This window comes from Momordica charantia (assembly GCF_013281855.1).
Source record: "Momordica charantia cultivar OHB3-1 chromosome 11 unlocalized genomic scaffold, Mcharantia_2.0 BLBB01000011.1, whole genome shotgun sequence".
Taxonomy (NCBI): domain Eukaryota; kingdom Viridiplantae; phylum Streptophyta; class Magnoliopsida; order Cucurbitales; family Cucurbitaceae; genus Momordica; species Momordica charantia.
This window is the reverse complement of record NW_028275159.1, coordinates 13,349,020-13,375,979: the sequence shown is the minus strand read 5'-3', so window position 1 is coordinate 13,375,979 and position 26,960 is coordinate 13,349,020. Positions and strand designations below refer to the sequence as shown.

General features: G+C 33.0%; 1 protein-coding gene across 3 annotated transcripts; it reads left to right on the top strand.

The window, feature by feature from the left end:
• The first annotated feature begins 1,011 nt into the window (after positions 1 to 1,011).
• On the top strand, positions 1,012 to 7,528 carry LOC111006856 (MATE efflux family protein). Of its 3 annotated transcripts, none has more exons than XM_022278942.2 (6): positions 1,012 to 1,154; positions 1,699 to 1,752; positions 1,849 to 1,899; positions 3,719 to 3,805; positions 3,885 to 4,760; positions 6,669 to 7,528. In XM_022278942.2, exons 4-6 carry the CDS (start codon positions 3,752 to 3,754, stop codon positions 7,227 to 7,229), a joined length of 1,491 nt encoding a protein of 496 aa, XP_022134634.1. In that variant the 5' UTR covers positions 1,012 to 1,154; positions 1,699 to 1,752; positions 1,849 to 1,899; positions 3,719 to 3,751; the 3' UTR covers positions 7,230 to 7,528. The 3 variants fall into 3 exon arrangements, with proteins under 3 accessions (XP_022134634.1, XP_022134635.1, XP_022134636.1); XM_022278943.2 differs by lacking the exon at positions 1,012 to 1,154 and adding an exon at positions 1,180 to 1,387; XM_022278944.2 differs by lacking the exons at positions 1,012 to 1,154; positions 1,699 to 1,752; positions 1,849 to 1,899 and adding an exon at positions 3,040 to 3,538.
• The last annotated feature ends 19,432 nt before the right edge of the window (positions 7,529 to 26,960 follow it).

The window sequence follows — 26,960 nt, the reverse complement described above, 5'->3', positions numbered from 1 at the left end:
CTTTCTATCTGGAGGGAATAATTTTTTCTCAATCAAGAATGTCTCAACTGGATAAATTGACTTATTTCACACCATTCTTCTGGTCATGCATTTTCTTCTTTACTTTCTATATTCCCATATGCAATGATGGAGATGGAGTAAAAGCAGTCGATTCTCTTAACGTGAGATATGTACATATCTACAATTCTTTATTCTTCCTCATAATCATGTACATATAAGTGTCCTAATTGGCTTGAGTATTATTGAAGAAGACAGTTAAATATTAGCCCACTAGCATTGGTTTAAAAAAAGAGTCCCGATCAATCGTCTAAAAAAATTAGAAGGAATTATAAAAGTAATTTTCTTAAATGTAAACTATTGATGCCCAAATTCGGTTGGTCCACATGTCCTTCGATTGGAAAGGCCATCGGATAAGTCAACTTACGATAATAGACCTCGACACCAGTACGATGCCCTGCCTAAGGTCCTTCAACAGTAAGTTAGTATACCTAATGAGAGGAGGAGAATGGAGAGTGCATCAAGTATTAAGTGACAGATTTTTCACTTACTTAGTGAGGTGGGATCTTATCCCTTTTATAGCTGACGAAGTCGACGAAGAAGAATGCCTGGTGTGAGGGGTGGTAGGCCTTATTCGCGTACGGGCTACGACAGGCTGTTAGAGGATATTCGCGATGTGTGGTATTTTCCCCATTGCTTGCCACCTTAACCCACTGCAGGTGCTTTGCAGTAGAACGTGTCGCATAACCGTCTACACGCCACGCCATTCCTGCCGTCGCATCCTTCACTGGTCGTATGAGAGTAATGGGGTTGGTCCACACGCCATGTGTCTCCCCGCGTGCTACCCACGTCTCGGCTTAATTTTCACCCTCAACATAAACATAACTCTACGCAATATTAAAAGTTTAAGGACTAAAACGAAATAAATGAAAAAGTTTAGGGATTAGAAAGAGATTATTAAAATATATATATATATATGCAAGTTAAATTTCAATAAAGAAATCTGGAGGGAAAATGACGGATACATGGACGCTTCCCTCCCATTTTCCTTCCCCTTCGTCTTTCATTTCCCTCATTCTTCCTTCCATTTTTCACTCGCTCTTCACAAGAAACTTCACCATAGCTTCAATCTTCTTCTTCTTCAGATTCCATCTCAGGTAACCAATCTATATTTTCCTCTTTCTTCATTTCAGATTCTTTGATTTTTCAAAAAATTTCTTCAAGTTGCGCCATCCGAGGCGACAGAGAGGAAGTTGAAGTGAACTGAGCGCCTGAAATCTATTCCGGCGGCTTCTTGGATACTTTTCCGGCCGGAAACCACCGCCGATGGCCGGTTCTTACTAGCTAGACGAGTATTGAATCGAACCTAATTCCTAATAACGCGATGGAGGTTTGAAATCGATTCTCTCTTTGCTTGTTGATCGAGTTTCGCCTTCGAGGTTGAATCTGATTTGAGATGTGTGCTGTGGTGTTCGTTTTAAGAGCCTTCACTTATTTTTCCGATCTGGAATTCGCTTGGATATTGGAACATGATTTATTATTTTGCATCTTTGTAGTTGGATATGAAAGTCTTATAGAATGCTTCTCGATATTATGATTTTGAATTTGTGATAACATATTGATTTGAACATATGTGTGGAGATTCAAAACTACGATGGTGAGAACGGATGTTGATTTGAAGTTGGATGTGTATTATTGCAGTGTTTAATAAGAACGAAGGGATATTAGACTCAGAGACAGAGGCTAGGCAATGAGGTACTCGTTATGTCAGATTTTTTGTTATTTATTTTGGTTCAGTTCTTTTTGGATTCTTATCAATTATTAACTTGAATAAATATTTTGTTGATTCAGAAAGAACTGAGAGTCAGTGTACCAACCAACTGGGTCTACAAATTCTAATTTGTGAGTAGATACATACATTTCTTGATGACCGAAGTCTATTTGTTGATTGTATAAGTTAGTGAATTTAATTATATTATTAGTATGATTTTTTAAAAATAATTTAATCTCAAGAATAAATTATTTTCATAAATATTCTAGACTTCATTAAATTTTTAGTATATTTGAAATAGACTATTCTTATTATATCAAGTTTCCATATAATTTTGCTTTGAAATTGCTAGAATAACTATGCCAAATAATTGCCCTTTTGTTAGCTTGAATGGTTCTCTTTATCTGTTTGGTGATAATTCTTTATCATTTATTTGTAGTCAATTGCAAGTGTTATTATTTTTTCCAATTATTTAGCTCCCTTTGTGTCATTATGTACACAAATTATAAATTTATTCTTAAAAAATTAGGAATTAAATTGCATATATCTATATATGTATATTTATATATATATATTTCACTTTAGCTTTTCATCGATGAAGCTATGATTTCTCTAACTCTGTAGTTAAGTTGTTTTTTTAGTTATTAGGATCAATTCATTGACATATTATAACTTGTTTTAAGAATATATCATTATAAATATGCAGGATTGGGATTCAAACCTGGTAACCGTAACGACTCAGTTATAAAATTCTGATGTGTTGAGTACATTTTATTTATTTACCGTTTTAACATTAGTAAATATTTGGGCAAAGAAGTACTTTCCACATAATGCATATATGCTGTTTCTTTCTTTTTGGGGGGAAGGAATATATTGTTTCAATTTATTCTCAGCACGTGCATGGTTTTTTATATTTTGGAGAAAAACTTTGAGCTAACATTGTTTTTTTAATATTTTATATTTGTTTGATTGTGGATTCTAGAGAGGTAATTGGATTTTTATCTGCCTTATTTTGTTTTAACGTTGATGAAGTTAGTAGATGCACAGTATTGGTCAGAAGAACTGTTCAAAGAAAATTAGAGTTCAGTTGAGTCTCCAATCTTGTTGGCCTTCGAGTTCCAACTCTTCCACTCAGCATTCGTATGGTCACAACATGGTGGGACATGTTGAAAAGGAAAAAAGATTTCAACTTTTGGGTTCCCATGGTTTAAAGAGAGCATAAAAAAAAAGAAAAGAAAAAAAAGTAGAAAATCTTGGATATAAAAAAGTCGAAAGATAAAGTTATCAATCATCGAAACGCCAACAAATGGATCCATTTCTTTTGCCGTCCCTTTCCCTCCCATTACTTTCTCTCCTTCTGCTAAATGAAAAGCAAAATTCTGAAACCCATCTATTTCTCCATCATTTTCATTCACTCCTAAGCTCTTAACATTCTACTCTTTGTCAATACGTGCGTGTGTTTGGTAGTAGGCCATAGCTGCCACTTGTTAAGTCATTTCTGCTTTTCTGAGCACAAATATATGTCTGTGTTTGTATACAACATGGTATGGGTGTGCATGTATACATTAATATTAATAAAATACAAAAGCTGAACAAAAGGCCTCCAGCATTACATCGTATTTTATTTCCTTTTTTGGGTAAAAACTTAAAAACTCGAGATTCCTGCTTGGTTGTTTCTGTCTCCCCTCGTCTTCTTATTCATTACTAGCTTTTCCCTTGCTTCTCCTAATTCCTGCACTTAGAGTCAGACTTCTAGACAAGCACAGGAAGGTACGTTTAGAGTTGAATTGCTTAGGTTGCTTTTTCTACTTTGTTTTTTTGTTCATTGTTCTAAATGCCACGCGTTGCATTGAATTCTGCTTTGTTGGTGTAGGGGATGGATTCCTTGATAAAACGTGTATTTTATTTTCTTTCTTTTTTTTCGTTGTTTGATCAGTGTTTTCCATGCAGCGTATACGCGTCGTCGAGAATTTTTCTTAAAGAATGGAAGACGAGAACCCAGAAGCTTCTTCAAACAAAGTCCCCTCTCTTTCTCAGGTACAGAAACCAACCAAAAAATTAACTCCCGCTCCCGGTTTCTCTTCTGGATTTGAAGATTTACTGCAAATCATTGCAGGTGGTAGAAGAGTTGAAAGAGCTGTGGGGTATGACCTTACCAATAACCACCATGAACTTCCTGGTCTTTTTGAGGCAGGTGGTCTCTGTTTTGTTCTTGGGTAGAATTGGGAGCCTAGAGCTAGCCGGCGGTGCACTTTCAATAGGATTTACAAACATCACAGGCTATTCTGTTATGGTGGGTTTAGCCGCCGGGTTGGAACCCATATGCAGCCAAGCGTACGGTAGTAAAAACTGGGATCTCCTCTGTCTCTCTCTGCAACGCATGGTCCTAATCCTCCTCACTGCAACCATACCCATCGGTCTTCTCTGGCTCAACCTCGACACCATCATGGTGTTTCTAGGCCAAGATCAAGAAATCACAAGGATGGCGGCTATTTACTGCATTTATTCTCTTCCAGACCTTTTAACAAACACCTTGCTGCAACCACTGAAAATCTTTTTAAGGTCACAAAAGGACACGAAGCCCATGATGTATTGCACTCTAGTAGCAGTTGGGCTTCACGTGCCTCTAAACTACGTGATGGTGGCGGTGCTGGGCATGGGAATCCGAGGAGTGGCGATGGCTTCGGTGCTGACAAATTTGAACATTGTGGGATTGATGTCAGGATACGTGTGGGTGTGGGGGAGGAAGGGGGAGATGAGATGGACGGTGAAGATTGGAGAGGTTTGTGGAGGCGTGGGGCCAATGATGAAATTGGCTGTACCGAGTTGCTTGGGAATATGTTTGGAGTGGTGGTGGTATGAAATTGTGACAGTGTTGTCTGGTTATTTGTCCAATCCAACGTCGGCTGTGGCCGCCACTGGGATTCTCATCCAAACTACAAGCATGATGTACACTGTACCCTTGGCTCTCTCTGGTTGCGTCTCTACCAGGGTAAGTTCCCCACTCAAATTTCTCCTTTTTTTTCTTGCTCCATAATATCTATAATTCTATAAAAACTGTGAATATACTACGTTAGGTTCATCTCAACATTTGCCAATTGCTATTGTGATTTTGACAAGTATCATGCTTGTTTAATTATCATGTCAAACAAGGCTAAGATATTACAAAATTTATTTTATGATTGTTACAGTAGGAAAAACCTTCAATTGTGTAAAATTATAGATTTTCAAAGTTTCACCAATAACCCACTTCGTATTCTAATCTTTCATTTTCAGCCGTCTTTTTCATCTTTGTTTGGTTATTTTTATAGGCTTATTTGCATTTTAAGTCGTTTTGTTTTTCTTACACGTATGTGTATGAACTTGATGTCTTCAAATGGGCTTGAAGTGTTGAGTGCGTTTTCCCCATTTTGGATTAGACCTTAGTGGTCGTTACTTTGGATGTAGTCTCCTATCTCTCTAAATTTTCTATTGCTATGCATTCATTTAGAGACCTTTGCTAGTGATTTAAATTATTTTCTTCTTTGTGATAAAATTTATTCTCTATTGACCAATTCTAACCTCTGTTATTTTGATGTCATATTTAATATTCAAAGCTTGCTTCAATTGGGTACCACTTTTGCGGCTTGTTTCAATGCTTTTACCAGTTCCAACCACAGTTTGTGGTTCTTATTTTCAGCAGTTTGATGATCAGAACAGCCCATTCTTCCAATTGAAAAAAGGGAAAGGCTTTTTTTTAATCTCTGTCATTAGTTGGGGTTGGTTCTTTAGTTGTTTTGTTTACCTTTTGTTTCTTTTGTGGCTCCTGTAGAGCTTTCCACCTAAAATACATGCCATTTTTCGAGAAGATTTCTTCAAACTAGCTCATCTAACTTGGAAAGTTTTGCAAATCAAGACCCAAATTTTGTGTCTCACTTGTAGTGCAATCTAAAAATAAGTCTCGCCCTTTCTCCGTCTTAAAATTTTCCGAATAAATGTTGCAACTACGAAAAATAGGACCAAGGTAAATAGTAAAAGTTTAAATGGCAGCCACTTACCTAAGATAGACGGTTGTGTTTCAATTATCATAATAAGTTTGACTTCCTCAATTTTAGGAGTGAAAAGTCAATATTTATGTAGTGTATCTTTGAACATACAAAATGAGTTTGTGTAGTATCTATTACAGTAGTAATTATTTGTACACCTCAAATTAGACAAAGTGAATCCATATATCAAAAACACCTTAGAAATTTAAGTTCTCCATTGATGCTATTAGTGTGAGTTGGAGAGTGAGGAGGGGAGCACGTGCGGGGAGGGACATAGGCTGTCCTACTGATGATTGAAAAAGGTGTGTTTGGTGTGAAGTGAATTGCTGAGCTGCTTGGTTTGTTATCTTTTAGTGGCAGTGTGAGATTTTGGGGAATAATGTTTGGTGCTCCCCCAACCCCACACTCAGGTGAGAGTACGTTCTTGCACCGTACATGTGACTCTCCTTGCTTGCTTCTCACTTCATTTCAAATTCAATCTAACCCAAATCGAAAAATTCTAACCCAATTGAACTTGTTCAGGTGGTTCGGATTACTGGATTTTTTTAACACCCCTACTATTTAACTGAGCAAGATTAAACTTTCCGCACTCAGGACCATCCTATTTTCACAATGTTAGAATATAAGTTTGGAGTACATTTTTCTTATAAATTGTTAAAACATGATGTGACAACAGAGAACAAAAATATCCTTGTTATAAAAACTGTTCAACTACAAAGCTTCTGATTTGATTTGATTGGTGCAATAAATAGTATAGTATATTATTTTGTTGGGATGTGGTCCACACTGTTCACCTGAAGTGGGCCCCTCACGAAACAATCCCGGCCGTTGAACCATGATCTCGATCAGCTTTGTTGTGTACAATGATGAAGCAGGTGGGGAACGAGCTGGGAGGTGGAAAGCCAAAGAAGGCAAAACTGGCTGCCATGGTGGCGTTGGGATGCGCGTTCCTGATTGGCGGAATGAACGTGACGTGGACGGTGATTCTGAGGCGCACGTGGGCCACGCTTTTCACAGACGATGCGTTGGTTAAATCATTGGTGTCCTCAGCCCTGCCAATCATAGGGCTGTGTGAGCTCTGGAACTGCCCGCAGACCACGGGGTATGGCATCCTACGCGGCACTGCCCGTCCTGCCGTGGGCGCCCGCATCAACTTGGGTTCCTTTTACCTGGTGGGCACTCCAGTGGCTGTGGGCCTCGCCTTTGGGCTTAAAGTTGGGTTCGTTGGGCTTTGGTTTGGGCTGCTGTCGGCCCAGGTGGCCTGCGCTGTGTCCATGCTCTATGTGGTCGTGGCCAAGACTGATTGGGAGGCTGAAGCTTTGAAGGCTAAGAAGCTCACTGGGTTGGAAATGGCTGCCACTCATGGCGCAGAAGAAGAAGAAGAAAGCAAGAAGCTGCTGGTTGATGAAAACGGCCATCAACATTATATTTTCTAGAAACCACAACCAAATTTTCAGAAGGGTTCTTTTTTTGGATGTTGTATAGTTTTAATTGATGGCCTGTTGTTGGTTGGGGTTGGGGTTGGCGTAGGCTTTAAATTATAGTGGTGCTGCTATCAACTTTTCTTGCCTGTCAAAGGCTCTTTGGGGTTAAATTTTCATTTTTAGATTTGTGTTTAAACTTAATTTCAAGTCAGTTTCTCTATGCCATTTTGTTTTTAAGTTTTTTATTAAGCTAATATGAGAATAACTCCATGGATAAAGTTTCAATAAATTTCCTTGAAGTTTTGTTTGTATTTAAATTTAAAATAGGTTTATTATAGGTTATTTTTCATCATGCTTGAATAGGTGACATTCTCTTGACAACAAGAAAGGAGGAGATTATTTTGATTTGAATCTAGGAACACTGCCAAAATGTTTCAAACAAGGGTTATCCTAGTGTAACTTTGTTTCTAACTAATCTAACAAAGTAAATTAATTTGTGTGTTGAATTAAAGATTGAGAGGAATTGTGGATATTGTATACGAACGTCAAATAGCATCGTCATTTGTAAGGATCAAGACCGGTCGGCCCATTATTTCAGAGAAATTAATTTCATTAGTTTCTCTTGAGATTCGGCGTGGTCTCTACAAGTTAGATTTAGTAAAATTAGTAATTATTTTGGAGTGCCTCCACAACCTTTACCAAACCACCCCTCCCCCAAAAGCCACTGTTGCCTTTGCTTGCTCCGTGATGCTGCCGTCGGCCAATCGTCTCTGCAACCATCGACTCCGTCGTCCACCAAAACACCACCCATTGTCACATTTTTGGAGCTCCATTCTCTTTTTCCTTTTATTTTTGTATATAATTTTTGCTTTATGTATATGGTTGTTATTTTATTTTTGTTAAAATTCTAGGTTACACATGCATGTAGATTATATTGATGTTTCATATGGGTTGAATTTGAAGAATTGTGAAAGTTATTTTCCTTTTTGGCTTGAATTTCATATGAGTTATTTATATTTCGGCCCATGTTAATACAGAGAGGGGAATTTGAGAATTTTTGAAAGTTAGTGAGTGGGGAATTAGTTGGGAGGTTGTTGTTTGAGTTTGTGTTTCGGAAAATTTCAAGCTATTGGAACTTTATTTTGTTAATAGAGAAAGAGGAACTTGAGAAATCTTGAAAGTGGGTGTGTGGGGGAATTAGTTCGTAGTTCGTGTTTTGAGAAATTTCAAGATTTTGGATCTTTATTTGAAATTTGGGAATTTTAGGATTCTTTTGTGTGTCTTTATGTTTCTAAAATTTGATAGATTTTAATTATGATGATTTTTTTAGTGGGTTTGTGTTGATTTCTATTCAAGTGTCCAAATTATTAGTCAATGGACTTTAATGGCTAGTTTGATTGTAACTTAAATGTACATACAATCCTAGCTAGTTATGTGTTTATGTGATTTTTATTTCACGAGTTTTTGTTAGGTTGAAATTTATAAGCTTGGCTTTGAGATTATTAGTTCTCGATGTTCATTGTAACTTGTGCTGAAGGTATGTTGTGAATTAATTTGTAATTAGTTTGATTTTGACTTCGTTTTTTTGGTTGTAATGTGGTGTTGCATGTTTAATCTAATTTCTTGGTTTGGTAAGTATTAACTATTTTAGTTTGGAGCATGCTGGTGTGATTTTGAACTCCTTAATTAAGTTGCGAGTGTGTTGAAATGTTGTTTGTTTGATTTCATTTATTGGTTTTGTAAGTATGGACTATTTTGTTCGGCAGTGTGCTGATTCTATTTTTTGAATTCGTTATTTTGGTTGTGAGCGTGCTGATGTTGCTTTTGATTGATTTAATTTATTAGTTTTGTAAAATATGAACTATTTTGATTGTGAGTGTGATGGTTTAATTAATAGTTACTTAATCAAATTTAGTTAGATTTTAAGAAACTTTTAAAATGGATATACAAAAACATAGAAATATCTTGGTGAGCTCTCTAAGTATAGAATTAGATTTGAGTTATATCTTAGCTATTTTAGTTCTTTCCTTACTGGCTATATCTTAGGGATATATCTAAGCTCTCAATAATATTTTCAAACTCTCATATTTTTTACTACAACCTTTATCCTCAACAATGACCACCCATATCCTCATCTCACTTTGAAATCAAATTTGAGATATTTCTATTTTCAAAATATTCTAATGTTAGACAAAATGAATCTAATCTTTTGTTTGGTTCTTTTAGGATTCAGTATTGCCCATTTAGACTGAATTGGGAGTTCTTTGAACACTATTATCACTGACAATGAATAAGGATTGAATTAAGGTTAGAGATAGATTCTTGCCCGAGTATGTAGAAGGAGTAAAACAGTTCATAGAACTAGCAAAACTTCACATCAACAATACGAAAAAAACAAAATTTCCATGTAGATATTGTATGAATGCAAGGTGGATTCAATTGATGGAATAGAAAGACATTTGTTTATAAATGGAATATTACATTCATATACTCAATGAATATACCATAGAGAAAAACCAACCCCTTCAAGTAATTATACAAGACATGAAACTTCTTCGTATAATGAATTAAGTAGAAAATCCAATGTTACGAATAATGAGGATGATGAGATGTCTGGTATTCTCAATGATTTATAATGCCTCATTGTAGAAGAAAATGTAGAAAGTGAACAATTTTGTTTTGAGATGCCCCCAAACGAACATGAAAGAGATAGGTCTAACACTTTCGAGCAGTTGTTCAATGAAACACGTAATCAATTGTATCCAGGTTGTACATAATCATTAAAGCTTATGCATCTCAAGGTCATTAAGAACTGGAGTAATAAATCATTTGATATGTTACTTGAGTTGTTAAAGAAAACATTTTCGATCGGTGCATCTATACCTAGTACATCCTACGAGACAAAAAGGAAATTGCGTGAGTTAGGACTTTCATATGAGTCCATACATGCTAGTATGACTGCATATTATTCAGGAAAGAATATTCTGAATGTCAAAGTTGTCCAGTATGTGGTGAGTCTCATTATAAAAAAATTAATGGGAAACTTCACAAGTCCCCAAAAAGTTTTACGATATTTTCTGTTGATACCAAGATTGAAACGATTCTTTTCTTGAAAATATTTTGCTTATGAAATGAGGTGATGTAAAGATAAACGGTTGAGATAGACGGTGTGTTACGACATCCAGCCAACGCTTTGAGGTAGAAGCACCTAGATAGCATTTCCTCAATTTTCTTCCGACCCACGAAATGTTCATTTGAAACTAGCTTTAGATGGGTTTAATCCGTTTGGGAATATGAACAATTTGTACAACATGTGGCCAGTGGTACTTATTCCATACAATTTGCCTCATTGGAAGTGCATAAAGGAAACTAATTTATTAATGTCATTGCTTATTATGGGCCGACAGCAATAAGCAGGGTGGACTTATACTTTTACTTTACTTTGTGCAATTTGGATTGAGTTTAATGAGTTACGTAGACATGTTTGTTTTTTAATTAGTTTGAAACTTTCTTATATTTAAAGTGTTTTCGGTGATCGAGTGTGCATGTTTTAAGACTTTTTAGTAACGAGAGTAAGTTTTGTGAATTTGAAGGTTGTTTTGATGAGTTTTTTTATTAACTTTGGATGGAAAAGTTGGGGAGGGGGGTGCTCTTATAATTTTCTTTTAGTTTGTGCAATTTGGATCAACTTTGAATGAGTTATACATACATGTTTTTTTTTTGGTTAGTTTGGGAAACTTTTTATATTTGTTAACTTGAATGTAAATGGTGAATTTATGACATATTGTAACTTTGAATGCTTAGTTTGAGTTTATGGCATGTGGAGTGAGTTAGACAATCTTATGGCTTGCAAATCAGTTTTTAAGAAAAATATTAATTATTTTGTTCACATAAGTCTGTTTGTTATTTTTTTTTTCAGGTGCGTTCAATTTTGTTATGAGAAGCTTTTGGAGATGTGAGAAGATTTTCATAAAAGAAGACTTGATGATGGGAGTTTTTAGAATAGGTTTTGAATTTCACTTATTGTATTGAACTTTTATTCTATATTGTAAAACCAATTTTTGTTAAATATTATAAATCTTTATATGAAATTTGAACTCATTTCTATATATTCAGGAAAATGCTACAAATATTGTAAAAAATAAAAAATAAAAAAATAAAATACAAACTGTAATTATGGTGAGGAAAAAGTCGTTTCGTCGCCATAGACGCTTTCTAGCGACGAAAGCCAATTTGTCACCAAAGATAGCTATGGCGACGAAACTGTGTTCATTGCCATAACTTCTCTATGGTGACCAATTTAGACTTTCATCGCCATTGATCTTTTGTGATAGGGTTATGGCGACGAGTTACACAATGAAATTTTTTCGTCGTCAAAGCTTGAAGCTTTAGCGACGCTTCCTTTCGTCTCCAAAAGTCAAAATTTATGTAGTGCCTAGGTAATAAAAAAACAATCTTTTAATATACAATATTATAAACATATACTCCTTCAAAAGGTTATATAATATATATACTTTTATTGTTATATACTAAACTAGAAGGATATATAATATATAATGTTTTTTATGAACTTAAGTATGATAATAATATACCTCCAATATGTTATATAATATATAATTATATATACTATTTTTCTCCATGGTGACATCATTTATTGTCTCATTTGAAAAAAAAAAAACCTATTTATTTTTCTTTTTTTTTTTTCTCCCTTTCGAAAGTAACCACCTTACCCCTTTTTCTTTTCCCACAACACCCAAGCAACAGTGAATCTGTGATGGCACAACCCACCACAAACGATGATTTGCAACAACCGGCAATGCATTTCCAGATTCGAACAATAGTGGTGATGTCCCTCCACGACAGTGTGACTCCTTAGTAGTGTAACTCCCATACATGAGCAACGTCCCTCCACGTTGTCGATACTACAGCGGTGACAACACACATAGTGCGGCGCCTCATGAACCCAATGGCTGACAATCTCGTGCCAAATCTGTGTGGCAACTGATGTTGTTGCCAAAGTGCTGCGTCGTTCGACTCGTGGGGACTACACACTTTTGCACATCTCACCGGATCTAGGCATGGTGCTAATGTTGTTGGAGAAGAGTAGCAAGGCGTTGCTATCGTTCGTGGAGGTTGTTGCTTAAGTCATTGGTGCCGCTGGTCTGAGGTCACCAGAGAAGGGAAGGTTGCATCAAGCAAGGAAGATGGGACTGTGGCGGCTGGTTACTTCTAATGGGATTGAATTTACATCGGAAGCGATTTATCGCTTGGTTTGATTTTCTCTTTCGAAATTGAAAACACAAAACAAGAGGAAAATAGAGGAATAATGAGTTTTTACCTCTAATGAATAATTCTTCAAAAGAAAATAATCACACCACTATAGGGTCTTCCTTGCTATGTCTCTGGGTCAAGAAAGCGATTTGTGGGAAACAATTTTGAAACTGGGAATCACTGAGAGAGAGAGATCTTTTTTTTTTTTTTTTTTGACGGGAGTGGAAAAGTTGTGACGTGGGGTGACTTAATTAATAAAATTAATTATTAACCATTAATAATTAATTAATTAATTAATTAACAATTAATTATTTAATCTTTAATTAAATATCACATATTTAATTAAAACCATATATTTGAATCTTATTCAAATATTTCTCTCCTAATATATAGTATAATTTTGAATCTTTATCCAAAATTTATATATATATATATATATATTTTGCATCAATATACATTATATACATTCCCTTATAATTTGAACATTTCAAATTATTTCATAATTTTTTATCCTTGTTTTACTCGTTGTGAGCTAGCAACGAGACCTAATGAACTTACAGATCAAAAAGTCCAACGATACAAGGTTAATTGATTAAACTCATTAACCAAATTAACTAACATTTGTTAACTGCATATTATTCCACTAAAAATCAACAGGTGCACTATTTTCGCTGCATAATATTTCGTATCCATGTAAATTTACCATTGACGGCAATCTTTCACGAATGTTCGTAATGTCAGTTGGGTCAAATTACTATTTTACCCCTGAGTTACGTCTTACACCTTAAATACCACTGCTCCTCTAATGAACAACTTGTTTATGGTCTGACCATTAAACAAAAGTCCCTCTCAGGCCAGTGATAGGGTGTGGCTCGTTGTTCAAGTCCCGGAGTCAACATTTAAGGGAATACTCATATATTTACCCTAAAGTCGGAAATGAGTGAATTTCATATTGCGTAGTTATGTTTCCAGCTCCTCAGTCGGTATCGTCTTGAAAAGGGTAGGATTATTGAGTCGACAACACAGGCCACTCTCACCCATATAAATCAAAGAACGATCCCTTATAGGTAAGAGTTCATAACTCGTTCAGGATTAAGATCAAGTTACCTGGTCATCCTATGAAATATTAATCTAGTTAGTTTACGGTGTTATAAATAAAGATTAATTATTTTCCGATCCGGTCTTATACAAACTCATTGTATAGAATACTACTCCTACTCGCATGTTTCCACATGAACGACCTGGATAAGTCGTTTGTAACTATTACAATGTGGACTGTATCCATAGTTTTACCAAGATAAGATATCCAACCTTATCCATGTACTATAGACAATTTAGCTTATTACTGAAACATTATCCATTTGTATATAAAATATATACGATATATTTATTATATACTATATATCAAATATATACATTGTATATTAAATATATATCGTATATCAAATATATATTGTTTCAGTTACATTAATAACTTTGAATCTTAGTTTATTGGAATACGAGTAATGCAAAGAAAAAAAAACTCTTTATTGAATAAATAAATAATTTGTTCATTAATTACAAATATACAAGCTAAGGGTACAAAATCCAACTACTTCATTGAGGGACTAGTGTGAGAGGTAAAAATCATTATGGGAGGTGGCTAAAATTGGATTTTTTCCCTTATTTATAATTTATTTATTTATTAAAAATATAGGAACAATGGGTAGCATGGTAACTTTTAGATGGGCCTCATCCTCTATTTTGACAAATCTATAAATTATTAAGATTTAAGTCATTTATGTAATTAGCTTCTCTAAAGAGTTTATGGCAACGTTTGATGGGAAGAAGTGGAGTCATTAAGTCTGGAATTGTTTAATCTGAGAAGTAATCTTTAGGAGTTATTTAGTCTATGTTTGGGGTGCAGAGTTGTTTAGCTTGGAGTTACGAAGTCTGCGCTCTGGGTGCATAGTATAGGGAAGGAGATGAACAAAATTGAAACAACAAACAAAATTTTAATTGTGCAGTGGGTGGAGCCACTACCTTGAAAATGAAATCGACAAGACCTCGGTACTAAATCGTTGTATTACCAAAATGCTCCTGAAGGTTAACACAACCTCAAACTCAGGTGTGCACTCATCAAAACGAAATACAATCAAATTCGTGCACATAAAATTCTTAAAAGCACAAATGAGAGAATGAAGAGGAGGAGGGGAGAATGAATGGGTTGAATTGAAGCGGCTGGAGATGTTGTATTTATAGTGATGGAAAGACCAGAAATAGTTTTTTATTTTTAAAATAGATAAAAAAACTCAATGCACTAGAGCCCTCCCCATGTATTTGATTGGTTGTCACTTCCTCCACACACGCCATGCGTCCTTTAACTAGAATTAAATAGCGCACTTCAATCCATGTATGCTTGACTAGCCTTAATTCTCTTCAGGTATGTTGTGTAAGTTTGACAAGATCAAAAAAACGTAAAAAATAATTTAGAAAAGAAATTAGTTCCAAAAAAAAGGTCCAGGCCCAAGCCCGAGCTAGTCGTACGGTGGCGGCGCTCGTGTGGGGTACGCTTTGGGCTTACCCCAAACCATGTTTATAAGCCAACTCTAAGTCTTTAGCTTATAAAGTCTCTTCTTAAGGAACAAACTTCCTGTGTGGGACAACGAAAATTATTTTATATTATCATTTCCAAATCCCATGAATGACAAATAGTAAAATTAGATAAGAGAATAAAGGATTTTCTAAGCAAAAGGAAAGTAAATTTAAACATTAATGTCTTTCGATTTGAATTAATGCATGATGAAGTAGGGGAACAACCTAACTAAAGAAATTGAGTTACTTCTTGAACTTCCAATAATTATGGTTGAGACCCCCACAACACGTTTAAATCCTTGATTTTGATTCGCAGTAGTCATCACGTGCTATAATGGCCATGCACATAAAATCTTGAGTCATCGTGAAAGCTCAAGAAAGAGACTTCTCAACTCTTTCATAAAAGGCAGCCCCACCTTCACAATCATGTTATTGCTTCATCAAGTCAAAATCACTAAAAACCTGAGCTATGAAGGTTTTGAATATTGTCCACCAAGTCTATACAGGGACTACCGAAATAAGGGCTATGGATTAACATAATGCTTCACTACATCCATTAAGTCCATATACAAACCATCCAAAAGAAGGGCTATGGATTCACACAATGCTTCACTACATCCATCAAGTCCATACACGGACCACCCAAAAGAAGAGCTATAGATTCATATAAGTGAGAAACATCATGGTTTGAGTCTTATACATCATAAAGACTCCATAATTACGCTATTTATATAATTGAGAAACATCATGGCAAGAGGATTCGCTAAGTTCCTCTTGGACCTAACGCATTCCAAGGAGATAATTTCATATTTCAGCAACTGTTTCACAGCTCCATGTCTTAGGTGTATATGACGTCTCTTGCCATTGTATATACTATTTTTGGCAATTTCTATAACAACCTATTAGTCACATTGTAGGGATACAGGTATAGATTCCTCTTACAATGGCATGTCTCCAAGAAGACTTCTCAGCCATCCAACTTCTTACCTTACTAGTTCAAGTGCTATGAACTTTGATTCCACGGTGGAATGAGCAATTCAAGTATGCTTTGTTGATTTTCAAGAGATAGTTCATTCACCAAAAGTAAACAAATATCCATTAATGAAGCTCACCTCATCATTATATGTAACCTAGTTTACATCACAATATCCATCTAGCACGGCAGGAAATTACCAATAAATACACAATCAAAACTACTATAAGCATAACCAATAAAGACACAATCAAATGTTTTGGATCCAATCGTATGTTTTTTGAATGCTAGATATACCACTTTTGCTAAGCACTCTCACACCCTCACATAGCTCAAGTTGGGTGAATATCATTTTTAAAGCTCGTATAGTGTCTTATCCAGCTTTTTGTGAGGAACTCTGTTAGAAATACAAAACCCAGCTTTGCCCCACGTATTATCAGATAAACCATAACTTAATTGCATAGCATTTATCATTTCCTTTAAGATTTTATTTTTGCATTCAACTATTTTGTTCTATCGAGGTGGATATGGAGCAGTAATTTCATGTGTAATTCCATTTTATTCATAAAATTCCTTAGGATAAATATCACTATATTCACCGCCCCTATTTGATCTTAACTTTTTCTATTTATTTTATTTGATCTTCCAATTTAATTGATTTTCTACTTCAGCTTTGAATTTAAAAAACATACTACTTGCTTTATCGTTAGATTTCAAGAGATAAAATCCCTGGTTCATATTTTTATTCCAAATTTGATCCACCTTGTACAATTGTCTCGAGTACATCAACTATTGATGAAAACATTGTAATAATAGTCAATAAAGCACCGTAATGTGATCTCCATTGGGTATCTCCTGGTCATTTAATCATATTTTTCATTTAATCTTAGCTCACTTGATAGTTCACCATTATCCAAAGCTTCAAAAACTGTCATATTATGTTTTTCTCGTAGAATATCATAGACTTTTTGTTGATGCCTCAATAATATTGACTACATTTGTAACAAGAAAAAAAAAGACTAGTAATTTCCACATGATTTTTTGCAATAGCTATAAGAGCTAATTGAAGCTGATGAGAAAACAATGAATGTAAAAAACATATTCATTTCCCTTCGTAATAAGTGCTTTCAATCCATGTAACTCCCCTTGCATATTACTTGCTTCATAATATCCTTGTCCTCACAAACTAGCAATGCTTAACCCATGTTGAGAAACAAATTCATCAATAGCTTCCTTAAGTGATAGAGAATTTGTATTAGTGACATGTATAATTCCAACAAATCGTTTGGTGACCTTTGTCCACACATATAGCAATACAACTGACATTTGCTCCTTTGAAGATATATCTTTGGATTCATCAATCAAAATAGAAAATAACTTATCACCCATGTCTCTTATAACTACATTCACAATTTCTACTGCAATATAATTCACAATATCTTTTTGAATATTTGGTGCAATCAATTTCAAATTGTCTTGAGCATTTTTCAAAGTCACAACTTCAATATCTTTGTTGTGGTCATATAGCCATCGCAAAATTTCAAGAAAATTACCTTGATTTTTTTTTAATCATCTATCTCAACATGCCCACAAAATGGAAGCCACTGCTGTAATAAAAATCGAATACAATCAATTAATGCACGTAATCAAGTTCAATATTCAACTTGTGCTTGGCCTGACATCCTATTATAAAACTTCTTGTTTCAAAAGAGCCTCACATTTAATCCAAGCTTGATTATGTGAACTATTAGGACCACTAATATCGGTTTACAATTTCTCTTTTTCATTCTAATTAGAATATCCTTCACCAATAAAATGATCACTTCCTGATTGTTCACCAACTTTTGGTTTGAAAAAGTAACAACATAAACAAAATGCAGCATTCTTTGAAATACTATATTCCAACCAATTATTATATTCATTAAACAAAGCTTGATTAAATCGTCTTGACTTCTGTCCAAATTTCTTGAATGGAAAATATGATTTCGCGACTGACAAGGACCCTTTTGTAAATAAACTCTACGAACTTGGTCTTGAATATTATAATTGTAATAAGAAATTTTAGGTCATAGACTAGGATTAACCGGTAATTCTCCTAAATCAAGTTCTACACACGACCTATCAGAATCAGTATTACTCTTCTCTTTTTAGAGATGATGACTCAATTGTTGTTTTTCTTTTATAGTATCACTTCATATTCATTTCAAATAAAAATTACAAAAATATTAATAAAAAATATTCAAGAACTAAAATATAAATTTAACAATCATAAGAAATAAAACTAAAAGTCTAAAATAAATTGGAAGCTTACCTGTCAATTGTATATTCTTACTTTCAATCATCCTTTGAATTTAACTCTAAAGTTGATAAATAAATAAAAAATCAACAATGTAAATAGAAAAGTAAAAAATTAGTTTTACTTATCAATAATTTTTTATGCAAATAAAAAATAAACGATACCTTGAGTTTCAGAGATTCATTATTGTTGAAACTTGAGAGTGAGAAATTATGTATTCTAACGGCTAAAATATTATTGAGGATGAAAAAGTGATGTATTCTTGACGGCTAAATTTAGTTTTACTTCTTTAAGTTTATTTTTAGGTTATGTTTTAGGATTTGTTAATAGGCTAAGCCCAAAAATTGATGGCAAACACGTACATGAAAACAAAATATAAATAGTGCATTAGGAATCGAACCAGGGTATAACAACCGAAAAATTGACGGCAAAGACCGTAGAAGAAACAAAAAAAAATAGTGTGCGCAATGAGAATATATCAAACGCAAGCCCTCGAAGATATTTCCAAAACTTCCATGTTACTTTAGCCATCAGACCAAACACAAATTTCTAGACTTTTTGCATAAGTATATTGGTTTCCCGGTAGAACCCTATTTCGCCCAAGTTGTTACGAAACCGGGGTCCTTCTGCACTCACTTTGTGCTTATTCTTTTTTTTTTTATACATATTCTTTTGCGCAACATGGATGGAGTCTCTCTCAGTAAAGAGAGTTGTAGATTCTAAAATCATTCGTTCACCCGAAAGTCCTCTCTCTATGCTAAAACGCTAAATCATTTTGGCTTCGCCCACTTCAGAGTCTTCGCCTTTAGATAACAAAAAGAGGTGTCCGCCCCTTAGGTTGCCAAACTACGATGAGAGCAGGCACAATAGAAAGTTGGAGGCAGGCTTTTTTTTATTTCATTAATGTAATTTCGGTTATTGATTAAGTTAAAGTTCCTGCATTTTTGTTTAGGTTATCGAGATATTCTCGTTCCACTTGAAAGATTCTTGTTATTGCTTCAACCCATATTCTCCAAAAAGTGGATCCTATATAATTTAAAGGGAGGCACGTGCCCCCCCTCCCCCCAAACCCCTACGTGGATCCGCCCTACCTTTGATGAGCACATTTGCCACCAAGTTTTAATACTCATGAACCTAATTCATTTCTAGTTTGTCATCTCACATCTGAAATTGTAGTCGTTGGTACATTACTTTTTCTTGTTTGCATCATCTCCATCATATCTGGACTCCAATGTATCCCAAACAATCTTTTCAGATTTTTTTTACTACAAATAGATTAAAGAAAAAGTCATTCATATGGTTGAGGAGATGACCACAGACCATCTTTTCTCAAAATTTTCAGTATTAACGACATTGGCCGTAGACGTTCGGGGATCAACAGCGACAACTAAAGTAGTGGCAGTGGACTTAACAGAAGCGCCAACGACGGTAGCGGGCTGAACCATGGTGTCGACAGCAGCGACAACGGCGGCAAGCTGACCAACGGTGAAGATGTAATCTATCTCCAACTGCGAAAAGAAAATTCGTAGCTTCTGGGACCAGCGGCAATAGTTGGACCTGTCAAGTGATTCCAATTTTGACAAGTTTGGCAAGACCTTCCCGGATTAAATAGCAGTCATTAATTTTTCTTTGAAATTGTAGGGGAGGAGAAGGACAAAACTGGATTAGCAAGCAAAATTTGCATTGTGTCGTGGGCGGAACAATTACATTGAAAGCAAAATTGTCATGACCTCGATGCTAAATTGTTGTATTGTCGAAATACTCCCTAAAGTTAACACAACATCTGAATCAGACGTGCATTCGTCATAACAGTGTGGAATCAAACTCGTGCTCAGAAAACCGTTAAAAACACAAATGAGAGAATTGATAGGAGAGAAATGAACGAGATAAATTTAAGTGGCTGGAGTAGGCGGTTTATAGTAATAGAGAGGCCAAAAATAGTTTTTTTTTTTAAATAAATAAAAAAACTCAATGCACCAAAGCTTTCCACGTGGTACTACCACATAAGGTTCACCTGAAAACTTAAATTTAAACAAAAAGATTGCGCGAATTTCATTTTCCACGCGGTACTACCACATAAGACTAAAATAAAATAAAATAAAATAAGAAGCCAAAAATAAAAACAAAAAAAAGCCCCAATAAAATAGATAGAAAAAATATAAATAAATAAATACAAACGTAACTGAGCCTAGTGGAAGCGGATCGGGTCGAAGAAAAAGAATTATGATCGACGAGGAGGTGATTATGGTAGAAAAATAAAATAAAATAAAATAAGAAGCCAAAAATAAAAACAAAAAAAGCCCCAATAAAATAGATAGAAAAAATATAAATAAATAAATACAAACGTAACTGAGCCCAGTGGAAGCGGATCAGGTCGGAGAAAAAGGATTATGATCGACGAGGAGGTGATTATGGTAGAGTTAGGGAGAGAGGAGTAGAAGTTTCCTTGTTTCTTTCTCGTTTTTTAAAAACTAAACAGAGCCCTCTCTTTATATAAGTGCAAAAAACAACGGTAAGGTGCAGAATTGAAGCAGGAAAGGTGGCACATTTGGTGGGATGAAGACTTGGCAAAATCACTTCAAAAAAAAAAAAATCTTTTACCTAAAAAATCTATTTTTCTTACTCTTTTTCTATTTTTCTTACTCTTTTTTTTTTGTTAACAATCGATTTGCAAAAAGAAAATCTTTTTAATAAAATACTAAATATTACAATAATAACAAAATAAAATTAAAAAAAATCTTAAAAAAAAAACTAATTGATAAAACCTTTTTCTCTTAATAAAAACTAATATAACTTGAAAGTTTATCTTATATAAATAAAAATAACCAGAATAAAATAAGATATAAAAAATATATAAATATATAAATAAATGAATAAATAATAATAATAAATCAAATTCTTTTGTTAAAACAAAATCTATTTTTTATTTAATTAAAACTTTACCTTAAAACAAATAATAAAGTAAACAGTTCTACTGTCCGTATACCTTTAAAATGGACGTAAGTTTTAACCAAACTAAATAAGATAAAATTTAATAAAAATAAATAAATAAATAACAAAAATTAAGCCCGTGTGAGGCCAAATTGGAGCATAGACAAATTAAACTATGATTTTTGTGGGCCTCCCCGCATCTAGACTTATGAAATACGCGTGTCAAACTCCCCCTATATGTTTACTTATCCTAATGGAGAAGGTCATTAGGAAATTGTCAAAGGATATTAACGTGGGATTACGAAAATACCCTTCACTTAACTCTGAAATTATTTGCATAAAAAATTCCAAAATTTGTACTAAATCGAGAGAGTACAAGAGATTGAATGAATCTCCGGTTAGAGCTCTCCTTGAAATTCAGGACCAGATTCATGCGATTCGGAAAGTCTTGTAAGTTTTTTCCAATCGTCATTATACATTATATGGTGGCACCATGTTTGATGAGCGAGGTGGGGACTCTGTTGAGATTTTTCTAACTTGGTTGAAAGTACATGGAACATCGTTACGCAGAGTAGCCGAGGTCATCCCCTAAAGTGTCTCTTAAAATTAAAAAATGGTCCGCGAAAATAGATTCTGGTTTGAGAGTTGGTTGAGTGTGAGGAGGTGTTAGCATCCTACGACACACGTGTTCGAAAACGGTTACCAAATTTTGTCTTAAATTATCCTAATATTTATATTGGTCCAAAAAGAAAATTGATTTTTTTTTGTTTTATTTTAAATGTCTCATATTTCTATCAGTGGCATGAAGATTATTAGAAAAATTGTGGCCTCAAGGAGATTGGATCTCTATCATTGAAGTTTTTGGAAATAATTATTATTTTTAATTTGTTTAAAACGGTAATGAATTTGAAAACTTAGGGTCTGTTTGATAACGATCTCTGTTTTTTGTTTTTATGTTTTATATTTTTAGTTTTTAGTTTTCTGTATTTTAAAAATAAAAATCATATATGTTTTAAAACTATTTTTTATTTTTAAAAAACAGAAAACAAAACATGTTTCGTAACCATTTTTAATTTTCTATTTCTAAAAAGTTAAAAAAGTACAAATATTTATTAGAGTGAGAAAATTCGATATAGATAAAGATAACAATGGTGTGGCGCAGGAGTGAGAATGGTCTCTCCTATTATCATGCTCATGAAAATTTTTAGTCCCTCGTCTCCACCTTGTTTTTTGGTTCAAAAATCGATGTCCAGATTAAAGAATCTTTATTTGCAAACGGGGATATTCACAGAAAAAATTACCGGTTTTATACTTATTTTTATAATTAAAAAAATAAAAAAATGTAATAAAAATATATTAATTATGTTTAGAATTATTATTTACTAGTATAAATAATTATTTAATATTTTATTCACTATCTAGTAAATATGTCAATAAAATATATATTAATTATTTTAAAAATTGAATTGGGGACGAGGTCGAGACATACATTTCCTATTTTTGGAGTGGGGATCCGACCTTACGGGAATATCGCTAATGAGAGACATTAAAATACAAGTTTAGAGAGATGAAAATAAACTTATGAAAAAGAAATTTTAGAGAGAAAAAGAAAAAAGATTTAAATTAAAGAAAAATTGTGAAATAAAAGTTAAAAACAAAAATAGAAAAATTTTAGATAAAAAGAGTAAAGTAGAGAGTAAAAGATATGTTAAAAGAAAAAAAAAGAAATTAGAAAGAAAGAAAAATTTTAGTGAGCAAAAAGTTTAGAGATAAAAACAAGATTCCAAATATACTTTTTAGAGAAAATAAATAATTACGAAAAGAAAAGTTTAGAGATAAAAACAAGATTCGAAATATACTTTTTAGAGAAAATAAATAATTACGAAGAGAAATAAAAGTTATAGTGAAAGAAAATTGAATGAAAAAATAAAAAAAATAATAAATGTTTAAAATATTTAAATTTTAGAGTGAGAAAGAAATTTGTTAAAAATTAATACGTCAAATAAAAGAAAAAATGAGTATTAGAAGAAAAAATGAGATCTTGAAAAACATAAATCTATTTCTAAAAACCACTATTGTTTGTCAAAGCAAACATAGTTGTACGATAATATGACATATATCTCCGAGAGATCGTGAGTTCAATCCCCCACCCCCACGTGATGTACTAAGAAACCAATCTTCTTCTTTTTTTAATTTACATAGAATTTCAAATTCGTTTCTTAAAAACAAAAAATATAAAATTGAATCGGTTATCAAACCACTCTCTTTTTCAAAAACATTTTTTTTGAATTATATCAAATGGGTTCTTATTTTTCCTCTTTTATTAAAAAAATTACTTTCTCATCTTTTTAAAAAACTTTAATTAAAACCTTATTTTAAATCACACTCTTCTTTTTGTGTAAAAGTTTAATTTTTTAGTTGCATTTTAAGAAATTCTCTTTTTTAAAAACAAATCTTATTGATAAACTTGATTTTTTTCTTTAACTAAAGATTTTCTTAAGGAAGCATAAACATGAAACATACCCTCACAATTTAAGTATAAGGTAAAACAATCTCAAACTTTCAGTAAAACAGTTCCAAAACAGCCCTGAAAAGCTTCGGAAATGAGCATAATAAACAAATCCAAAACCTCAAATTTTTAGCAAATAAAAAACATTCAAACGACCACAAAATTAAAGTCCTCAAAATGGTCCATAAAGCTTCAAAAGAAAATCAGCACAATAAACATGTAAAGAACAGTCCCAAATTTCAGCAAATAAACATCTAAAACCTCCCCAACATTCCCCAATTTTCAGCCCACAAAACATTTGAAAAACAAACTCAAAAAGCTTAACAAATAAGTACAATAAACATTACCCAAAACCTGAAATTTTCAGCAAAGGTAAACATATAATTTTAGCGAATAAACAAAGTCCAAACGATAAAGTTTCTTAAAAAAAAGGAATCAACATAAACACGGCAAACATGAACAAGCTTAACCCACCTTGCTCACCTATGGAAAGAATATTGTGGGTCTAAATGCCGGGGTTGAGGGGGATTCGTGAACTATATTGTCGGAGGAAGAAAATAGAGAAAAGTTGCGGATTTGGATGTCATTCGAGTCGGAGTAATGCCAGATATGTGGCTACGGGTGGAAAAAATTGATAGTATGGTAAAAGGATGGTTGAGATAGAGGCTACTGTGCTGTGATTGTAGGGAGAGATAAGTGATGGCATCGGGTTTTCACTTAAAACTAAAGGGAAAAAAAACAATACTTTATATTCAAACTTCCTCCCCACCTTTTCAAACTCCTGCCATTTTTTTTTTTTCAGAAAAATGGGAAATTGAGATTTCCGACCCCATTCTATAATCCATTTGGATTTCTTACCCTCTTTAAAAAAACTTAATCTGTGACCCTTCCATCCTAACTTGCGACTCATTTTCACTCTTGTATGTCTTTGTAAAATTACCAAAATATCCATGTTTTCTTAAGTAAAATTCTCCACCAATCTCTCAGCTTCAACCTCACAATTTTTTTTTAATTTGGATCTAATATGGAAAAAATATCAATATTTTAGTTTTAGAATCAATTACCCAGGGAGAACCAACAATCGAGTCCACAAAAAATCCTCTAAATAAACAAAATCCACATAAAACCTCCAATAACTAAATTCTGGTGGTTATTAGTGTTCATACACAAATCACAAATATATATATATATATATATATGCATGATCCAAGAATAAATGCCTCAATATCAAAAAAAAAAAAAACAAACTAGAATGGTGTGTATCCCGACTCGGGATTGGATATCCAAACCGGGATCCATGCAGTTCTTTTTTTTTTTCTTTGCACTTATTCTGGACCCTCATTATCAATTAAATCTTGGGCATTTAATGCAATACTCGTCCGAGATTTATTTAGGTTCGTAGTTGATTATTGTGAGGCTTATGGAGAGAATGGTGGAGACAATAAAGATGGTAAAGAAATTTGCTTTTTCTGAACAATTAGGATATTTTGATAATTTTACAAAATGAAAATAGATCAAATATTAGAAGAGAGGGTCACGAATAAGAGATTTTAGAAGGGGTCAAAAGTCCCAATTGAATTAATAAAATGCCCAAAAATGGGAAATTGAGATTGTTCCTTTTCTTAATTCAATTTAAACTTTTGACCCCATTTTTCAAATCTCTTATTGCCATCTCTTCTAATTTTTGACATATTTTCATTTTTTGATTTGGTAAAATTACCAAAATATCCTCATTATTCAAAAAAAGAAATTTTTTTCACAATCTTTATTCTATCGACCAATCTCTTCGTAAATTTTTTTTCCATTTGAATGTAATATGGAAAAAATCCCAACTTTTTAATTTGAATAATCAATTACAATCCTAAAAAATCTAACTTTTAAACTTGAAAAATCAATTATGAATCTAATATGGAAAAAATTTATTAAAAAAAAGTTGAAATCACATTGTAGACACCGTTATTGGTCCGACTAATTTTTAATTATTTTTTATTTATTAATTTTTTTAATATTTTCGTTAAAAAAAGATTACTTTATTATTGTTTAAAAGCTAAATTTTTAATTTAAATTAAAAAAAAGTTTTCTTTTAAAGATTTTGATTTTATTAATAAAATTACAAATTTAAAAATAAAGATTTTATTCTAAACGTTTCATATTAACAGTTTTTTTTCTCCCTTTGATTTTTTCTTGGTCAAGGTTCTACAGGTGTCATTCCCTAAGTTTTCCCTTCTTTTTTCTCTCTCTGGTTTTACTTTGACTGTGTTACTGTTATTTTTTTTTTGTGTATTTAAAGGACACATAGAGACACAGAGAACACACAACAGAGAAAGAAAAGTACTAGACCCTTAGAAAAATTTAGTTTTATTCCTCTCTTAAAAAAAGGGTCACCTTCTTGTTCATCTTCTACCTCTCACCACTCCCTATTTCTCTCTCTACAATAAAGTCCAGTAACTCATCCCAGACCGGCGAGCATACACGACCAACTCACGTGAAGCCTCGATGAAAAACCCGACGAAAACAAGATTCACAGATTGTTGCTGGTAGACGGTACTGTTAAAGTTTTCTTAAAAAACAAAAAGGTTTAAAGTAATACTTTTTAAATACGTATTTAAAATAGTAAATGATTTTCTTTTTTTTTTATAGTTTTTTTTCTTTTTGGTAAATAAAAGTTAATTTTAAAAAGGAAATATTTTGTTTTAAGCCCTGTTTTTTTAATGCAAAATAAATAAAAGATTTTTTTTTTCTAAAAAGGAATTTGTTTTAAAATAATATTTTATTAATGTAAATTTCTTTTTGAAAAAGAGTAAAGATTTTGTAAATAGATTTAAAATAAATTTCTTTGAATTAGTAAAAACTAAGTTTAAAAGAAAAAAAAATATTTTTAAGAAAGCTATAAAATTCAAGTTTTAGGAAAATAAATAAAGGTAAAATCTTTTAAAATAAGTTTGTTAATTATAGTTGTTGGAAAGAATCTCAACGAATAAATTTGTTTTATGTAAATTTGATTTATTTTGTTAAATTTTGAAATAAAAATATTTCTTTTAAAGAATCTCTTTAAATTTGAAATAAATAAAAAGTTGTTTTTATTTTTTTGTTTTAATTTAACAAAATTCGTTTTTTTAGTTTAAAAAAATAAATTAAAAGCTTTGTTTTTTAAAAGAATACAATGTTTACGAGGTTTGGTTTTTTAAT

Excerpts from the sequence above, each read along its gene's own strand:
- LOC111006856 (XM_022278942.2), top strand. The coding sequence starts at position 3,752 with ATGGAAGACGAGAACCCAGAAGCTTCTTCAAACAAAGTCCCCTCTCTT. Across the intron at positions 3,806-3,884 it reads AAGTCCCCTCTCTTTCTCAG|GTGGTAGAAGAGTTGAAAGA; the intron begins GTACAGAAACCA and ends AAATCATTGCAG. Across the intron at positions 4,761-6,668 it reads CTGGTTGCGTCTCTACCAGG|GTGGGGAACGAGCTGGGAGG; the intron begins GTAAGTTCCCCA and ends ATGATGAAGCAG.